Source organism: Delphinapterus leucas, chromosome 1 (assembly GCF_059928025.1).
Source record: "Delphinapterus leucas isolate spDelLeu-1000000601 "Yukka" chromosome 1, BTC_Dleu_Yukka2, whole genome shotgun sequence".
NCBI classification, from domain to species: Eukaryota; Metazoa; Chordata; class Mammalia; order Artiodactyla; family Monodontidae; genus Delphinapterus; species Delphinapterus leucas.
Genome location: NC_143129.1, coordinates 156,240,928 through 156,261,918, shown reverse-complemented (window position 1 = coordinate 156,261,918; position 20,991 = coordinate 156,240,928). Strand labels below are relative to the sequence as shown.

Genomic DNA, 20,991 nt, shown 5'->3' with positions numbered 1-20,991 from the left:
ATTTGATCAGTGAGAAATATACATCTTCACTTTTTATTTGTATTTCAATTACGTTTGGTTCCATTTTAAGCTCTAAATGAGTACTCAACAAAGGAGTTAACTTCACCAAGACTTACCGGTGTGTAACTATGCACACTTCCAACACTGTTCAAATTAACAGATGCCAAACTCTGATCTGAGAGACTGTTGTTAAGGCTACTGCGTGGGCTATCACTACCATCCTGATCAGTGTTGTACAATGTTACCTACAACGAAAAGAACAGCAACATCTGAATAAGTAGTTCCTACTATAAAAAGTACTTTTTAAGCAACTCTACAAGAATACAACTAGCCTGGTAGATGGAAGGAAAACAAAATGTTACTGGTCTTTCCTTTGGTGTTTACCTACCCCAAATCCATGCTCTACATCGCTCACTCCATGTTCACCATGAAATATTGATAATTTACTTTCAAACTAAAGGATATATCCCATCCAGAGGTACATAAATTCAATTTTCTAAAAGGTATAATTAGTTCATCGACATTTAATAAGAGGGGATTATAACAGATTTTTACTGTTAAATATTTCTATAATGCATAAACTTATTTTTACTCAAGCTTTAAGCAAAATCAGTTTTCTTCTTTCAAAATCTTAGGCATCAAAAGAAAAGAACACAAAAAATAGAATTTAGGCATCATAGTGTTTATAATATTGAAAACTGTAAACTGTCCAACACAATTGCAGAATCATAAATATGTGATCTGATTTTTAAAATAACAATAATATGCTAACATATGCATTAGACATGAAAGAACTATGTATCAAACTGTTAACAATGGTTAACTGGCAGGGGGCTGGGTATTCCTGAAGACTTCCGTCACTGATAGTGTATATTCTTACAATGCTTGAGTTATGTTTATAATGTGCATTATCATTTTTAATGAGAAACAACAAAAAAGATATTTTTAAAACAGAAAACTAGTCTAAATATCCTTTCAAGTTCCATTCAGATGCTACTACCAATTTTCCTTTCTATGCTCCTACTTTCATGGGAAAAATTAATACTTTTGATTTTATGGTGTAACTAATTTTTATCAAATTTTTATCCACTACTAGACTGTTAGCAACTTGAGTTCCCCAATAAATAATCATAAGCAGCATAATGTTTTCTACTCAGTATACACATAAAAAATACTTGCTGAATTTAATGACCAATTGAGCTATTACCACCCTTCTGTCTGTGCTGAAAATGGGGTCATGCTCAATGCTCATTTGCCAAAAGAGGCCAAAACCTGGAAAACTAGGCATATATGCCTCAGTACTTAAGGCAAAACCAAACTTTCTCACATTCACATCAGCTAGGAACAATTATGTGTCTAGGAACTAATAAGGGAAAAGAGTATAAGGAAAAATGAGAGAAAATAAAACTATGGCAAAGATTTTTCTGGTCAATATTTCCAGTGTAAATTTCATTTTAAAAAAAATCAACCTTGTGGGCTCTTAAGCAATACAATATCAGCAAATTACAAGCATCCCATGGTCATTCTGTTGGCTGCTCATTCTCTCCTGTGCATGCTTAGTTACCTATCAGTCAAGTCAGAAATACTTCCCACCATCTTGGACAAATCCTCATAGCAAGGAGGATAAGATTTTTATTAAAATGTAACATATTATGGAGAGGAAAATACACGAGTTGTTATAGTTTATTAATTATAAAATGGGCATACTCATGGAATCATGGAATCAATAGCAACTCTCAAACTTTGATCTTAGAACCCTTTTGCAGTCTTAAATATTAAGGAGTCAAGAAGCTTTTGTTTGATATATTTATCAATAACTGGCATATTAGAAATTTTAAATACTAACTTAAAAATAACTATTACAAACTCAACTATATGTTAACAAAAAAAAATTTTTCTCTCAATAAGTAAAGTTAGAAGTAAATTTGAAATTTGTAATTTGAAATTTGAAATTTGAAAATTGTAAATTTGTAAATTTCAAAGCCTGCCCTAACAGGAAACAGCTAGATTCTCATATCTGCTTCTGCATTCCATCTGTTGCAATATGTTGTTTAGGTGGAAGTACAGAAAGAAAACCCAGCATCATATATACATATATATGTGTGTGTGTGTGTGTTTGGAAAAGGGAAGCATATTTTAATAGACTTTTCAGATAATTGTGGATAGTCTTTTTTGATACTACACGAAAACATGACAAGTGACAATTTTTTAAAGATTAGTTGCAATGTAAAATCTGAAACCATATGAATAAAATTTTCATACTCTTTTACATTATAATCCACTTTCCACCTTGGACTTTGAATGGATCATTTACCCACGCATGATTTTATAACATTATGCATTGGTCATTTGGAAAATATCATTCACTAAGTTATGCAGATCTTCCAAATATTGACATATTTCATTACACAACATCAAAACATCACACCTGTTAACATTACCAATAATCTCATTGGAAAAGTGTGTAAAGACTGTGAAGCTATCAGACTCACTGTGGTGGATATAAGTTTTCCGAACCTGTATGTTTTGCTTAAAAGCTCAAATTTTACCATTGGCAAGAGATACTGTCAATTGTTTTCCTTTAAGTGAGAGGCTTACTTTATTCATTTTCAAGAAAATATCTGCCAAATACCCAAAACTGAATAATAGTGTCAGTTGTTCTTTCAATTAAAATCAATGCTCCATGAACAAAGTGGCTAGTTCAACACAAATGCTCTTCCTTGAAGCAACCACTGTACCTCGGTATACACAGTTTAAGCATTTTATGCATACTTCCCATTTCACCACACAGATTCTTAAAAACGTTTACTCAAAGGTCACAATTTAATAAAATTATTTTTCCTGCATCACCAAGGATATTCTTAACTAGTATTTGTTTTTTTTAATCTGAAGGGTGTGTGGTTGTGAAGAATACAATGGCTACTAGTACAGTCAGGTGTCACTGCCTTGACTTGTGCTAATGTTTACATATTACTGCTTTTGCTGCATCTGTGAAAACACAAAAATAAAGGAAAAGGCAAATAGCATTTTAGTATTATCATGGAATCCCCAAAAGGGTATTGGTTACTCAAGTGTCCACAGATCACAGAACCACTGATACAGAACATACCTGCACACCAGAAGGCCCACTCATGAACTCTCCCAATCATCATTGACCAGCCAGTCATTATCCATCCGCATATCTCCTGTTACAGGTAACCACCACACAGACTTCTACCATTAATGACTGGTTTCATACAACGTATATATATATCCTTCTCTGTCCTTTTGCAGTAAATTTAGCTAAAGGATTACGTAAAGCTTTGTTGTGTGTTGCGTTAGCATCGGCTCTTAATCTTTTATTACTTCCTTCATTCCACTTTTTAAAACATATTTTATTCTTTTTCATCCATCTGAGAACTTTATCATTTATATTAAGGTCTCAAATCCATCTGAAATTGATTTTTTTAACATCTTTATTGGGGTATGAAACTGATTTCTGTGCATGAAAAAAATCTCACTTTTCTATTGATTCAGCACCATTTGTTGAAAGACATCACTGAACTCTGTTCGATAATTCTATGTGTCTATTCTTATGCCAATACTACACTTTCAATTATTGTAGGTTTACTCGATATTTGGAAGTATAAATCCTCTAACTTTTATCTTTTTCTTCAACATTTTCTTCAACTACTGTTTACCATTTGGAGTCTCATTTATCTTTCAAAATCAGCTGGTCATTTCCTACTATCTTCCTTCCCCTAAAAAAAGCACTGTGGAATTTTGATTGGGATATTATATCTGTAGATAAACTCAGGAAAAACTGACTTCTTTACAATAATCTTCTCTATGAAAATTATATACCTAGTTATTTATACACCCTTTGTTCTCTCTCAGTAATTTTTTATAGTTTTCTGTGCAGAGTTCATCTTTCACTTAATCCTAGCTACCTCAGAGATATTGCGGGTTTGGTTCCAGACCACTGCAATAAAGCAAGTATTGAAATAAAGCAAGTCACACGAATTTTCTGGTCTCCCAGTGCATATAAAAGTTACGTTTACAATGTACTGTAGTCTATTAAGGTGCAATAGCATCATGTCTACAGAAACAATGTATATACCTTAATTTAAAAATACTTTATTGGTTAAGAATGCTAACCATCAGCTGACAACACAGGGTTGCCACAAACCTTCAATTTGTAAAAAGCCCAATATCTGGGGAGTGCAATACAGCGAAGCACAATAAAATGAGGTGTCTCTGTATTTGATGTTTTTGAATGCTAATGTAAGTATTATCTTTTAAATTGTATTTTCTAACTGTCCATGACTAATACACAGAAAAATAACTGACTTCTAAAATCCAACACTGATCTAATATTGACACCTTGGTAAATTCACTTATTAATTCCAAGAGTTTGTCTGTAGATTCTTTTTAATTTTCCATATGAATAATGATGTCTTCTGTGAACGATAGCTTTACTTTTGCCTTCCCAAATTTTAAACATTTTCTCTTTTCATAACTTTCATTTCTCCTCTCCTTGCCCCAACACTACTGTCATATATTTTACTTCTATGTGTTATAAACCCACAATGCATTTTTGTAATTTTTGCTTTACAGTTATCTTTTAAAGAGATTTACATTTTTTTAAAAAAAGCTTTATATTTACCCACATAGTTACCATTTCTGGTGTACTTAATTGCTCTGTATAGATCCTGATTTACATCAGGAACTTCAATTACACATATTACAAGTTGCCTGAAGCTGTCCCCACAGCTCATTAATTTACTTTCTTCTTTCTTTTTTTTTTTTTTTTTGTGGTATGCAGGCCTCTCACTGCTGTGGCCTCTCCCGTTGCGGAGGACAGGCTCCGGACGCGCAGGCTCAGCAGCCATGGCTCAAGGACCCAGCCGCTCCGCTGCATGTGGGATCTTCCCAGACCGGGGCACAAACCCGTGTCCCCTGCATCGGCAGGCAGACCCTCAACCATTGTGCCACCAGGGAAGCCCTTTCTTGCCTACTTTTGGATTAACCAAGGATTTATTATTTTTCCTTACTTGGTAATATTCTTTTTATTCTTGTAGTAACCTAGAGCAGTGGTTCATAAGGTAAGGAACCTGGACCAGTATGTGACCAGTATCTGAGAACGTGTCAGAAATGCAATTTTTCAGACCCCAACTTAGACCTAGAGAATCAGAAACTCTCAGGGTAGGGCCCAGTAATCTGGGTTTTAACAAGCCCTCCTAGTTATTCTGATATATGCTGAAGTGTTAAGAATCACTGCCCTAGGTTTTACCACATGCCCTTGACTTAGTACTTTTACCACTTCCCATACAATGCAAAGACATTAACTGCAATACACTTCCTAATGCTTTACTCTAGTATTGTCATGTACTTTAACCTCTACAAGTATTTTAGACTCCAAAGCATTGTGTTCTATAACAGCACTGCTATTGATTTAATCACTCGATACATATTTTTATTTACTGACATGCATACTCTTTTGGTGTTCTTCATTCTTTTCTGCACAGGATAATTTTCCTTCTATCTGAAAAATTAACCTCCTTTAATTTTTTAATACTGTTATTCTCTCACATTTTGTTTCTATAAAAGCCTATTTACTTAACCTTCATTTTTCATAGAAATTCTAATTTTAGAATTCTGGATTGGCAGTTATTTCCTTTCAGCACTACAAAAATTTCATTCTGGTGGTATCTGACTTTTATCATTTCTATTCAGAATTCAGTGTGTTCCTTTGAAGTTGCCTATTATTTTCCTCTGATTTTAAGATAAAAAAAAAATCCTTGTTTTTTAGCAGTTTGACTTTTGCCTGATAAGGTTTTCTTTTAATTAGTCCTTCTTGGGGTTCTCAGAACTTCTTGAATCTGTATTATCTTTCATCAGTCTTAGAAAATTAAAATATCGCTTCTTCTCTATTCCCTTTTGCTTCTCTTCTGGAACACTAATGACAAGTTTGTTAGATCTTTTCCCTGTATCCCATTTATCTCTTAAGCTTCTCTGAATTTTCCATTCTTTTGTTTTTCAACCTGCATATTTTCTATTGACCTATCTTCCAGTTCACTGATTCTCTCCTCTCCTGTGTCTAATCTGCTGTTAAATCCATCTATTTAATTCTTAATTTCAGTTATTATATTTTTCAGTTCTCTTGATTCTTCCATACAGATTCCAATTCTGATAAATTTTCTATAATTCATCTATTTTCTTCAACATATTAGTCATAGTTATTTAAAAATCAACATCTAGATCACTTGTGGATATGTTTATACTATCTTTCAATCTTGGCATTTAATTATTTGGTCTTGTTTCTTGGAATGTCTGAAAATTCTGACTGAAAGTGAGACCTTACTTATGAAAACTTGCAAAAGCTCGGGATATGTTATCTTCCAGAAAGGATTTAGTTTTCTTTTGGCAAGTGGAATATTAGCATACCACCCTAACAACAGTTTGAGACTGGTGTTATTTTGATTTGCTCTTACTTATAGAACATAATCTTTCTTAAGTATCAATTTGTAAAACTGGGGTATTTACCATGGCTCCCTCTTTAAAGAACTACAACTTTTGTCCCCACCCCCACCTCTGTGAGACTGCTGAATTCTGGCTAGTGAAAAATCCACATGATTTGCCTGTGTCTGAGTTGAAGCACACACAGGTTAGGGATTAGCAAATGCCTTAACTGGATATTGCTTGCAAAAAGTTGAGGTAACTTCTGAGATTCCTCAGGATCTTGGTCCTTAAGCCCTGGCTCTTTGGTAGCCTCATACTCTCATTTTTACATCCCTAGCTCAGTGACTGCTCTAGGTTGTAGCTTTCTGTGCAGCCTCTATGCCATGCACTGAGAAGTGGGAAATGTCCCCAGGGAAAACATGTAGGGCTTATCTCAATGTGCTTCCCTTTTTTCTGAGATCTTTGCTTCTTAAGTCCTGCTTGTCTTTTTCTCCAATGCCTTTCTTTTTTATTGGTGGGCAGGGTGGTAATTTTATATAGATAGGGAGAAGGGTTAATCCGATACTAGCTATTCTATCATATCTGAAAGCAGAAGTCCCAAAACTCCAGTTTCTTTATTTAGTCACGAAGTCCCAGCGTTACTACTTTCTAATTGTTTCCTAATAGCCACAACTGTCTATGTTTAGGCCTCAGTATCTCCTGCTTGGACTATCGCAAAGAGCAGTACTGGATACCTCTGATTCCAACCCGTCTATTTCACTGGAAATTCTCAAGTCTAGCTGGGTATCGTTAGGGATGATTTTCGAAAGTACAGATTTCTGGGCCCTACCCACAAGGATAAAGTAACTGATTTGGTAGGACTGCAATGGAATCTGGGAATTACTACCACCACCAAACACACGTACACACTAACAGGTCCACCCCTCCCTCAAGTGATTCTGATGGAATCAGTCCATGTATTGCTATTTGGGAAAAATTATCACTTTACACCTCAGTTGCCAGTTTCCTATCTACATTGGAATTCTGATTAGTAACTCTGATTATAATCTGTCTTCTATCTGCTTATTCAATACCTTTTATCAATACAAAGATACTACGTATATTAGTGCAGCTAAGTATGTATACATGTTTGTGTTTTATGTGTGTGCACAAGAAAGTAGAAGAGTGAGATTTAAAACAAAAAAAAGAGCAACTGAAAGCAAGGGAGATGGGGAGAGGGTAAAAGCAAGACTGACAGACCGTATGAGTACAAGAGTGAGAAATATTACGGCTTCAAGGTGCTCATCATGGTCTAGTAAGGGAGGAAATAGATGCACAGAACTGAGTTATTTTATGAACCTCCCAGAGCCTTTTTAGGGTTCTGAGATATGAGATTAAGAAATTACCTTGTAAAGAAGAGATATTTGTACCCTACTAGGTATCTAATGAGTTAGCACAAAGTTCTGACCCTTGCTTCAATAACAAAAACAAAACAAATACTGCAGCAGACTACCACATACTACACTTCTGGGTATGTACCTAGACTTGAATATCATGAAAGAGGTTGACCACCGTTCTAATGGACTCTAAGTTTGTCTGAATTATTTATTTTACTGGATTCTGTTGACGCCCTGGTTATTTGTCAATCTCTTTTTAAATCACATATTTAGAGAGGTAATCAATGATTTTGAAACAAATTGATTCAATAAAATGCTGGACTCAAAAATTCAATGGGATTGGTCGTGTCAAGAATTTAGATTTAATATAGAGCTTCCCAATAAGCATCTTCCAATTTTTCCAGAGAATTATTTATTTACCTCTAACTTGTGTAAAGCTAAAAGCATTGTGGATTCAGCTTTCAAACTGCCATGTATGGTTTGGTCAAATTTATATCATCTTTAAACTCAACCATACAGAAATCTACTGTTACTATAAAAGCAAATTAAATGTATTACTCAATGACATTTCAAAAGTGTTCAAAAAATAGAATTACTTTGTTAGTCACAGTGTTGATTGCCAGAGTTGGAGAGGCACTTCCCGAAATAATACACTCCATTCCCAAAGAATCTGAATCTATGCTATATGGAGTTGAGGCCTAAAATACAAGAACAAAATAAATAATTATTAGCTCATAAAACCACCAACTTTAACACAATTTGAAGTCATTTCATCAAATTCTCCAACATCCAGTTTTGTGCTTTGTTTCTGAAAATAAACTTAAAATCATTACTGAATTCTCTTCTACTATATTTTATTATGCTACTAACCTGGTAATCACCAAGTCCATTGGTATGGCTACTCCTTACCAACTCTTTTAACTGGTTGTGGGATAGGTTTGCAAAAATTAGAGATAAACTTCTGTAGTGGAGACGACTAATAATCGGGTAACACTCATTCTCCCCTCTTCTCCCTTTTAGCAATAGATCCCTGTAGTTATCAACGCATCTCTGCCCAGCTAAAGACCACCTTTTCCAGACTCATTTGCAGCTAGCAGTAGCCATGTGATTAAGGTGCAACAAATGGGATGTGAGCAAGAGTGATGTGTGCAACTTCTGGGTCATGTCTTTGAAAGGAACTTGCTTGCCCTCCATCCTCTTTCCCTCTTATTGCAGGCCTGTGACACAGATGTGCTGGTGGTGATCCTGCATAACCAGAAAGCTGAGGGTAATACCATGGGGAACACTGTAAAGATAAGATTAGAAGGAAACATCTGAATGACCTTGTGGAACAGAGCTGGTTATCCATCTGATCCACCTCTCAGCTTGGACTTTTACCTAAGAGAGAAATAAATCTCTCCGGTTTAAGCCTTTCAGGTGTAGTTTTCTCTTCCTTTGTCTGTTAATGCAACTGAACAATATCCTAAATAACACAATTTCATATACATTGTTTACAGAGCTAACATGGGTGTCAAAAATCAATATAGGTTTTCTACATTTAGAATTCTGGATATAGATTGTGACAACTCCTTTCTCTCTCTCAAAAGAAACAGTAATTTCACTGAAAAACATTTCTAAGGTTGATTTATTTATCACTTAATCCCTTGACATGAATTTCTTTCATCAGATAATCCAAGAGGGTAGGGAACAGACATCTTGAAAAAAGGAAAAGACAAGGGTCACCCCAAGAAGGTAGAATCTAGTACTTACGTGCTGGGTACACACTAAGAGTTAGGTGAACATGGAAAAGCACTTCAGAAATACAAATGGAAGAACTACAAAGACAGCTCTGTCTATGCCCCAACTTTGGTGTCTGCCAATTTAGCTACAATTTATGCCCCAAGTTTGGTGCCAGCTAATTTAGCTAAATTAACACAGAAGATTACTTTAGAAAGCTGCAAATCTCATGTTCCTCTAACTCAACTCAGTCATCTCGTTCCAGACTACTGGTTCACTATCTAATTCTCACTCCTCCCCGCTGGTAACAAGAAGCAAGCCTGTGTTGTGTGATTTCATGCAAATTACTCAATCTTTATACTCTTTTCCTCATCTATAAGAGGATTATGCCACCTCCTTTAGAGGTCTGTAAAGAGCATTAATGAAATAATTCATGTAAAGCACTTAGCATAGTACCTGAAATGCACAGCAAGTGCTGGCTTCTATGATGACTACTAACATGTATATACTACTGATGCTGAGAACCTACTGATAGGAATATTCAATGGTGATTAATGAAAAAGGAGACAGCTTTGGTATGCGGCACTGTATTCCCACAAGACCAGATTCACAGCTTTAGCTAGAAAATCTTTTAATTAGATATTATTCATGGACACTAAAAATCTGGCTCAATCAAGAGAATAAAAGACATTCACAGAAAGACAGACAACATGAAAAGGCAGAGGGTTATGTACCAGACGAAGAAACAAGACAAAACCACAGAAAAAAAACTAAATGAAGTGGAGATAGGCAACCTTCCAGAAAAAGAATTCAGAATAATGATAGTGAAGATGATCCAGGACCTCGGAAAAAGAATGGAGGCAAAGATCGAGAAGAAGCAAGAAATGTTTAACAAAGACCTAGAAGAATTAAAGAACAAAAAAACAGAGATGAACAATACAATAAATGAAATGATAACTACACTAGAAGGAATCAATAGCAGAATAACTGAGGCAGAAGAACGGGTAAGTGACCTGGAAGACAGAATGGTGGAATTCACTGCTGCGGAACAGAATAAAGAAAAAAGAATGAAAAGAAATGAAGACAGCCTAAGAGACCTCTAGGACAACATTAAACGCAACAACATTCGCATTATAGGGGTCCCAGAAGGAGAAGAGAGAGAAAGGACCCGAGAATATATTTGAAGAGATTATAGTCAAAAACTTCCCTAACATGGGAAAGGAAATAGCCACCCAACTCCTGGAAGCGCAGTGAGTCCCACACAGGATAAACTCAAGGAGAAAAACGCCGAGACACACAGTAATCAAATTGGCAAAAATTATTGAAAGCAGCAACGGAAAAATGACAAATAACATACAAGGGAACTCCCATAATGTTAAGAGCTGATTTCTCAGCAGAAACTCTGCCAAGCCAGAAGGGAGCGGCATGATACACTTAAAGTGATGAAAGAGAAGAACCTACAACCAAGATTACTCTACCCGGCAAGGATCTCATTCAGATTCGATGGAGAAATCAAAAGCTTTACAGGGAAGCAAAAGCTAATAGAATTCAGCACCACCAAACCAGCTTTACAACAAACACTAAAGGAACTTCTCTAAGTGGGAAACACAAGAGAAGAAAAGGACCTACAAAAACAAACCCAAAACAATTAAGAAAATGGTCATAGGAACATACATATAAATAATTACCTTAAATGTGAATGGATTAAAGGCTCCAACCAAAAGACACAGGCTTGCTGAATGGACACAAAAACAAGACCCATCTATATGCTGTCAACGAGAAACCCACTTCAGACCTAGGGACACATACAGACGGAAAGTGAGGGGATGGGAAAAGATATTCCATGCAAATGCAAATCAAAAGAAAGCTGGAGTAGCTATATTCGTATCAGATAAAACAGACTTTAAAATAAAGACTGTGGGCTTCCCTGGTGGCGCAGTGGTTGAGAGTCCGCCTGCTGATGCAGGGGACACGGGTTCATGCCCTGGTCCGGGAAGATCCCACATGCCACGGAGCGGCTGGGCCCGTGAGCCATGGCTGCTGAGCCTGCGCGTCCGGAGCCTGTGCTCCGCAATGGGAGAGGCCACAACAGTGAGAGGCCCGTGTACTGGAAAAAAATAATAATAATAATAAATAAAGACTGTTACAAAAGACAAGGAAGGACACTACATAATGATCAAGGGATCAATCCAAGAAGAAGATATAACAATTTTAAATATATATGCACCCAACATAGGAGCACCTCAATACATAAGGCAACTGCTAACAGCTCTAAAAGAGGAAATTGACAGTAAAACAATAATAGTGGGGGACTTTAACGCCTCACTTACATCAACGGACAGATCATCCAAAATGAAAATAAATAAGGAAACAGAAGCTTTAAATGACACAATAGACCAGACAGATTTAATTGATATTTATAGGACATTCTATCCCAAAACAGCAAATTACACTTTCTTCTCAAGTGCACACAGAACATTCTCCAGGATAGATCACATCTTGGGTCACAAATCAAGCCTCAGTAAATTTAAGAAAATTGAAATCATGTCAAGCATCTTTTCTGACCACAACACTGAGATTAGAAATGAATTACAAGGAAAAAACACAAACACATGGAGGGTAAACAATACGTTACTAAATAACCAAGAGGAGACTGAAGAAATCGAAGAGAAAATCAAAGATTACCTAGAGACAAATGACAACGAAAACACAATGACCCAAAACCTACGGGATGCAGCAAAAGAAGTTCTAAGAGGGAAGTTTATAGCTATACAAGCCTACCTCAAGAAACAAGAAAAATCTCAAGTAAACAATCTAACGTTACACCTAAAGGAACTAGAGAAAGAACAAACAGAACCCAAAGTTAGCAGAAGGAAAGAAATCATAAAGATCAGAGCAGAAATAAATGAAATAGAAACAAAGAAAACAATAGCAAAGATCAATAAAATTAAAAGCTGGTTCTTTGAGAAGATAAACAAAATTAATAAACCATTAGCCAGACTCATCAAGAAAAAGAGGAAGAGAAAAATTAGAAATGAAAAAGGAGAAGTTACAACAGACACTGCAGAAATACAAAGCATCCTAAGAGACTACTACAAGCAACTCTATGCCAATAAAATGCACAACCTGGAAGACATGGACAAATTCTCAGAAAGGTATAATCTTGCAAGACTGAACCAGGAAGAAATAGAAAATATGAACAGACCAATCACAAGTAATGAAATTGAAACTGTGATTAAAAATCTTCCAACAAACAAAAGTCCAGGACCAGATGGCTTCACAGGTGAATTCTATCAAACATTTAGAGATGATCTAACACCCATCCTTCTCAAACTCTTCCAAAAAACTGCAGAGGAAGGAACACTCCCAAACTCATTCTATGAGGCCACCATCACCCTGGTACCAAAACCAGACAAAGATACTACAAAAAAAGGAAATTACAGACCAATATCACCGATGAATATAGATGCAAAAATCCTCAACAAAATACTAGCAAACAGAATCCAACGACACATTAAAAGGATCATACATCACGATCAAGTGGGATCAAGTGCAAGGATTCTTCAATATATGCAAATCAATCAATGTGATACACCGTATTAACAAACTGCAGAATAAAAACCATATAATCATCTCAATAGATGCGGAAAAAGCTTTTGACAAAATTCAACACCCATTTGTGATAAAAACTCTCCAGAAAGCGGGCAGAGAGGGAACCTACCTCAACATAATAAAGGCCATATACGACAAACCCACAGCAAACATCATTCTCAATGGTGAAAAACTGAAAGCATTTCCTCTAAGATCAGGAACAGGACAAGGATGTCCACTCTCACCACTATTATTCAACATAGTTTTGGAAGTCCTAGTCACGGCAATCAGAGAAGAGAAGGAAATAAAAGGAATACAAATTGGAAAAGAAGAAGTAAAACTGTCACTGTCTGCATATGACATGATACTATACATAGAGAATCCTAAAAATCCCACCAGAAAACTACTAGAGCTAATCAATGAACTTGGTAAAGTTGCAGGATACAAAATTAATGCACAGACATTTCTTGCATTCCTATACACTAATGATAAAAAATCTGAAACAGAAATTATGGAAACACTCCCATTTACCACTGAAACAAAAAGAATAAAATACCTAGGAATAAACCTACCTAGGGAGAGAGAAGACCTGTATGCAGAAAACTTTAAGACACTGATGAAAGAAATAAAAATTGGTACCAACAAATGGAGAGACATACCATGTTATTGGATTGGAAGAATCAATACTGTGAAAATGACTATACTACCCAAAGCAATCTACAGATTCAATGCAATCCCTATCAAATTACCAATGGCATTTTTTACGGAACTAGAACAAATCATCTTAAAATTTGTATCAAGACACAAAAAACCCTGAGTAGCCAAAGCAGTCTTGAGGGGAAAAAATGGAGCTGGAGGAATCAGACTCCCTGACTTCAGACTATACTACAAAGCTACAGTAATCAAGACAATATGGTACTGGCACAAAAACAGAAACATAGATCAATGGAACAAGATAGAAAGCCCGGAGATAAACCCACGCACCTATGCTCAACTAACCTATGACAAAGGAGGCAAAGATATACAATGGAGAAAAGACAGGGTCTTCAGTAAGTGGTGCTGGGAAAACTGGACAGCTACATGTAAAAGAATGAAATTAGAACACTCCCTAACACCATATACAAAAATAAACTCAAAATGGATTCGAGACCTAAATGTAAGAGCGGATACTATAAAACTCTTAGAGAAAAACATAGGAAGAACACTCTTTGACATAAATCACAGCAAGACCTTTTTTGATCCACCTCCTAGAGTAATGGAAATAAAAACAAAAATAAGCAAATGGGACCTAATGAAACTTCAAAGCTTTTGCACAGCAAAGGAAACCATAAACAAGACGAAAAGACAACCCTCAGAATGGGAGAAAATATTTGCAAACGGATCAACGGACAAAGGATTAATCTCCAAAATATATAAACAGCTCATGCAGCTCAATATTAAAGAAACAAACAACCCAATCCAAAAATGGGCAGAAGACCTAAACAGACATTTCGCTAAAGAAGACATACAGATGGCCAAGAAGCACATGAAAAGCTGCTCAACATCACTAACTATTAGAGAAATGCAAATCAAAACTACAATGAGGAATCATCTCACACCAGTTAGAATGGGCATCATCAGAAAATCTACGAACAACAAATGCTGGCGAGGCTGTGGTGGAGAAAAGGGAACCCTCTTGCACTGTTGGTGGGAATGTAAATTGATACAGCCACTATGAAGAACAGTATGGAGGTTCCTTAAAAAACTAAAAATAGAATTACCATATTATCCAGCAATCCCACTACTGGGCATATACCCAGAGAAAACCATAATTCAAAAAGACACATGCACCCCAATGTTCACTGCAGCACTATTTACAATAGCCAGGTCATGGAAGCAACCTAAATGCCCATCGACAGACTAACGGATAAAGAAGTTGTGGTACATATATATAATGGAATATTACTCAGCCATAAAAAGGAACGAAATTGAGTCATTTGTTGATACGTGGATGGATCTATAGACTGTCATACAGAGTGAAGTAAGTCAGAAAGAGAAAAACAAATATCGTATATTAACGCATGTATGTGGCGCCTAGAAAAATGGTATAGATGAACCAGTTTGCAGGGCAGAAGTTGAGACACAGATATAGAGAACAAACGTATGGACACCAAGGGGGAAAAACCACGGTGGGGTGGGGACGGTGGTGTGCTGAATTGGGTGATTGGGATTGACATGTATACACTGATGTGTATAAAACTGATGACTAATAAGAACCTGCAATATAGAAATACAAACAAAAAAAACAACTAATACTAAACTTTCTTTGGGTTATTTGTATGGAAATATGTTAATATAAATGTTTCAGACATTACATGAAATTTCTAAAAATTTTATATGTTCTAGTATAATGTTGTAAGTCATAATTCTAGCTATTACTTTTAAGTTGTATATCTCAGAAATAACTAAATTTCCTTGTCAACTGCATTATTATGAACTTTCATCAAATCTTTAACCGTGGTCATTTTTAAGTCTTGTCATTTACAGACAGTTCTGGGTGTACGCTGATGCTTTTACAAAAATGTTCCTATAAAAGGGTTTCATCTTCAAGGAATTCATGGAAAAAACTCTGACAAGTACAGGTTTCTGGTAACTGACTATACTGCTGAACTGAATGAATAAGCATTTTCAGAACTCTAATGGAAAACTGATGAATTCATAAAAGTGCTAACAAAAGATCAAGATGAAAACAAAATTAATTACATGGGACTGAGTGAACTGATGAGGATGATTATAATTTTTGTGACTTTGTTTGAAAAAAAAAAATCCCACAAGGACTCAGAGGCAAAAAAATATACAAATCAATTTTCACTGCAAAGTAAAGGAGCTGTTACAGTGGAGGATTACTGGACTGAATGTCAATATTATGACATAGTATGAGTGTGTTTCGTGTTTGGTAATTGCAATCATTGTTGCTTTTGTTGTGGTCATCCATTTACAATGCTTGTGTCAGTTTATTTATCTGTTGTAAAAATAAAATACAGTGTGTGTAAAAGAAAAACCAAAAAAACAAGAGAATAAAGGACATTCTCTTATATGCTCAATAGTATGGTATATATTTTTATTTGTAGATACACTGATTTGATGTTATTAATAGACAAGTAGCCTGATTAGGAAAGCTAATTTAACTTGGAATCTACAGATCCCAAAATGTATTTGAATAACTGTTATTACTGCAGCCAAAACCCAAATTCCGGACAAAGAAAAGTATCAATGAATCTAATCTAGGTGGCATCACTCAGCTTATGAAAGATCCTTTCTGGAGTTTCCTCATACCTCATGTCAAAATCCTACTCATTCAGTTTCTACTTCCAGAACGGTAGTGTGACACCTACCTTCTGCTGATAACTACCAATTTGGGGTGGGGGAAGCGGTAAGGGACATGGGATGACAACTAGCTGAGGAGTCTGATGGATAAATAAAACAGGCAGATTGTGGAAAGAAGGCAAAATTTGGGAGAGACCTGCTTGAATTTCCTGTTTTGCTGTAGCTTTGTCCCAAGGTCAGGCAGTAGATGCAGAGTATGAGCAGCTAAAATTGTCTTTCTGTCAGTAGGAACTAGGGAAAAGAGCCCAGGTAAACACAACCAGCTACTAAAGAGAGAAAGGAATCCCACAGGGGATAAAGTCAAAAGAGATCCCCTAAAACTGTATATGAAACACCGCAAAAGTCTCAGGCTGACCCCTGAACCATGCATATGCAGATTAGAATAAGGCAGAAGCTTAAAGAATCAAATTGAAATTGGAACCACTGCCCACAGACGGTGAGAGAGAACTTACAGTTTGAGTCTAACATGGTTAACTGCCAGCTAAAATAAAAATACCAATATTCTACAGAAGATTATAACAGAACCCAGAGTCTCTATAACATTCATAATGTCCAGGATACAATCCAAAATTACCTGATATATAAGTAATAGAAAAATGAAACCCATTCTCAAGAGAAAAGATAATCTACAGAAGCCCACCACAAGAAGACTAAGATGTTGGAACTACGAGAAAAGATTTTAAAGTAGCTATTATAATTATGCTCAGTGATATAAAGGAGAAAAAATCTGAATGAAAATAACAATAATAGAAATATCAGTGGAGAAATACAAAAAAATATAAAAAGAACAAAATTTACCAATGAAAAATATAATATCTGAATTTTAAAAGTCAATGGATGGACTTAATATCAGAATGGAGATTAAAGAGGAAAGAATCAGTGAACTCAAAGGCAGATCAACAGAAATAATCCAATCTAAAAAGCAAAAAGACTGATTCTTTTTAAAAAAGAGAAAAAAAAAAAGAAAAAGCCTCAGAAAGCTATGGGATAATCTCAAAAGGCCTAACATGTATATATGAGTTCCAGAAGGACAGAAAAGAGAGAAAACAGCAGGAAAAAATATGGAAGAAATGATGACTGAACACTTCGGAAATTTACCGAAAGACAAATTTACAGATCCAAGAAGCTCAGGAAACCTCCATCAGGATAAATTAAAAGAAAAATCACACTTGGATATATCATAACTGAACTGTTGAAAAATAAAGGTAGAAAGCAGGCAGAGAATAATGGCATATCACACAAAGAAAAAACATTGATTGGAAAATGTCTGAATTTCTCATAAAAATAATGGAGGTCATTAGTGAATATCGTTGAAATACTGAAAGGAAAAAAAAAACCTAGGCTGTATATCTAACAAAAATATTATTTAGGAAGGCACATTTTCAGAAAAGGAAAACTAAGAGAATTTGTTGCCAGGAGATCTACAACATAAGAAAGTTCATTAGGCTAAAGGGAAATTATAGCAGAGGGAAACTTGGACCTTGAGGAATGAAAGCACCAGAAATGATAAATATCTATGTAAATTTAAAAGACCACTGTTTTCTCTTAGGTTTTAAAAATCACGTATCTTTATTTAAGGCAAAACTTATAACACTGTCTTCTAAGATTATCAGTATACACAGATGTAATACTATGGGGGAAGGTGAGGAAAGGGACAAAGGAGACATATATGATTGGAAGATCTCTACATTTTATATGTACAATATTAACTCTGAATAGACTGCAGAAGGTTAGGAATATATACTGAAATCCCAATATATAAATATAAAAAGAGGTATACCTAAAAAGCCAGTAGATAAGAATACAAAAATATATCCAAACAATCTAAAAGGCAAGAAAGGTAGAAAAAAGGAACTAAAAATACAGTGTTACCAGAAAAACTGGGTTCGCCTCTTGGTGGGTGTAGAGCTAAAAGACACAACCAAGGCAAAGAGTGGGAGAAGGAAGGATTTATTACTTGCGGCAAGTAAGGGGATCTTTCCCAAAGCAGTGTCTCTGCCAACAGCAAAAGTGAAGCAAGTTTTAAGCTAAGGGTACATGCATATTCATGAAGGGGATGGGGGGTGGGGCCAGAGAGTCCAACCTTTACTTGACTGAAGTCACTTGACTGAAGGGTCAGAAAAGGTCAACATCATCCTCCCTTAGGTTCCAGTTGATCTGGTACTGGAGCGCCTGCCAGAGGGGTTTAAATTCTGCAAAAACAGCCCAAGAAAGCACTCGGGCTAGCCTTTGAAACAGAACTGGGAATGTTACAACTGATTTATTATCTTTGCTATTGTCACTTCTCATGACTGGTAACAGTTTGTTCTTTTGTTCTCTTAAAGATAATTATTACTGAGACCTGTTCAAGAGCAAGCATTATGGCCAGGCTTAGATCACAAAATGGCTTAGGCCAAAAATGCTTTTTCTTATGTCAAGAAAGCCATGTCTGGTTCTCTTTCTCTGGGGACCCCCTACCTGCTTAAGAGATATCAAACAGAAAACAATATCATTAATTACATTAATAACAATATCGATAATTATGTTAGGTAGCTAGTCAGACAGGAGGGGGTCCCGCCCCACCCTGGATGGTTCATCTTTCCCTGCCCCACCTGGACACTGGTGATTGGAGCACACCCAGAGTCCTCCCTCTTGTGGTCAAGGACCACCATTAGGTTTCCAGCCATATCAGGACCAAGCAAGATGAAACCACCAGCACAGGTTGGCGCAGGCACACCAAGACCTAAAAGGTGACTCAAGGTAACATAGGGTTCATTATGCTTTATAGGTAATAAATTAGCATTACAGTTTTTGCATCCCCGCCCCCCCACTGTGGGTTTCACTTGGGTGCTTATGAGTAAGCACCTGCGCACTAGGAGAAAAGTGATATAACCTAAAGCTGTCAGTCAAATGATGCAAGACACAGGGAGGAAACACCACTCTAAAAAACCCAACCCTACCCCATCATGAGGCTGCTTCTCATTTCCAGACAGCCCGCTTTCATCCTTTCTCAGGAGTGTACTTTCGCTCTACTTAACAACACTCTTGCTACTTAAAACTGTTCTATGCCTTCTCGACTAAATTCTTTCCCTCAAGAAGGGCAAGAACTGAGGAAATCACCCATTTTGCCGGTGACAACTGCATTAATGTTGATGGTCTAAACACTCCAATAAAAAGGCAGAGATTGTCAAAAAGATGTTAAAAAAGCAAGACTAAGCTAAATGCAGCCTACGAGAGTCACAACTTCAAATGAGACTAATAACAGAGCTTCAAGATATATGAAGCAAAAACTAACAATTAAAAATCAGTAAAGAAAAAGAACACGAATTAGTAAATGCCTTGATCTAATTGATATTAGAGAACACTATATTGAACAACTGTAGAACACATATTCTTTTCAAGTGCACACAGACATTCACCAAGATACAGCACATGCTGAGTCCCAGCACAAGTCCCAGTAAATATGTACAGACTGAAATGAAAAAACAATTATATTATAAAACAGTAAGATACCTAGGAAAACCCAATATTTGGAATATTTGGAAAAAGTAATTCATGGGTCAGAGAAGACTCAAAAGAGAATTTTTTTAATATTTTGAATTAAATGATAATGAAAATGCCAAATACCAAAATTTGTGAGATGCAGTTAAAGCAGTGCTTAGAGGTAAACCTACAGCTTTGAATTCTTATATTACAAAAGAGGAAAGGTCTCAAATCAATTATTTAAGCTGGAAACTGAAGAAGCTAGAAATATTAATAAGAAAAACTGGTAACTAGAAAGAAGTAAATGATAAAGATAAAAGTAGAAATAAAACAGAAAACCAACAACAGAAAAAAATTTTTAAAGACAAAACCTAGTTCTTTGAAAAGACAAACAAAATCAACAAACCTTTAGCTATACCAAATGAAGAAAAAAAAGAGAAAACAAATCATCAATATCAAAAATGAAAGAGGATTTATTACTACAGATTCTATAAATATTAGAAGAGAATATTATGATCCACTTAACACCAATAAATTCAACAACTTAGATGAAAGGGACAAATTTCTTAAGCATACAATTTACCAAAACTGGAATAAAAGGAGAACATTTGAACAGTCCCATAACAAATAAATATCAAAAACCTTCCCACATAAAAACAACTTCAGGTCCAGATGGTTTCACTGATGAATTTTCTCAAACATTCAAGGACGATATACCAAACTACAGAAACACTTTCAGAAAAGAGAAGGAAAATGGCCCAACCAATATTATGAGACCAGTACAACCCTAACATCAAAACCTGACAGATACTACTGCAGATGAAAAATATCACCAGCCATATCAGTAAACAAAGGATGTTGAGGCCATCAAGCCATCAGCCACCCTCAAATGTGCACCTTGAGGTGAATCTGGAGAAAAACAGGACACTAGCCCGAGATAGTTAAGGTGCACATCAAAGGAATGATTTCAATGAGCCCAGACTCAAAGGAATGATTTCAATGAGCCCAGACTCTTGCATCTTCCCATATACAGAAAAGC

The 20,991-nt window shown here is 35.9% G+C and overlaps 1 protein-coding gene across 15 annotated transcripts in view; it reads right to left on the bottom strand.

The window, feature by feature from the left end:
- FOXJ3 (forkhead box J3) overlaps positions 1 to 20,991 on the bottom strand; it is a 126,938-nt gene that overhangs the window by 23,095 nt on the left and 82,852 nt on the right. For 10 of the 15 annotated variants that reach the window (XM_089895040.1, XM_089895000.1, XM_089895008.1 and 7 more), the window contains 2 exons: positions 8,414 to 8,515; positions 117 to 245 (listed from right to left, as the gene is read on the bottom strand). The exons of 2 other annotated variants lie outside the window; for them this stretch is intronic. In XM_089895040.1, coding sequence (XP_089751166.1) covers positions 117 to 245; positions 8,414 to 8,515 — 231 coding nt within the window. The remainder of the gene's footprint in view (positions 1 to 116; positions 246 to 8,413; positions 8,516 to 20,991) is intronic. 3 more of the 15 variants (XM_089895017.1, XM_089895023.1, XM_089895021.1) reach the window with 2 other exon arrangements.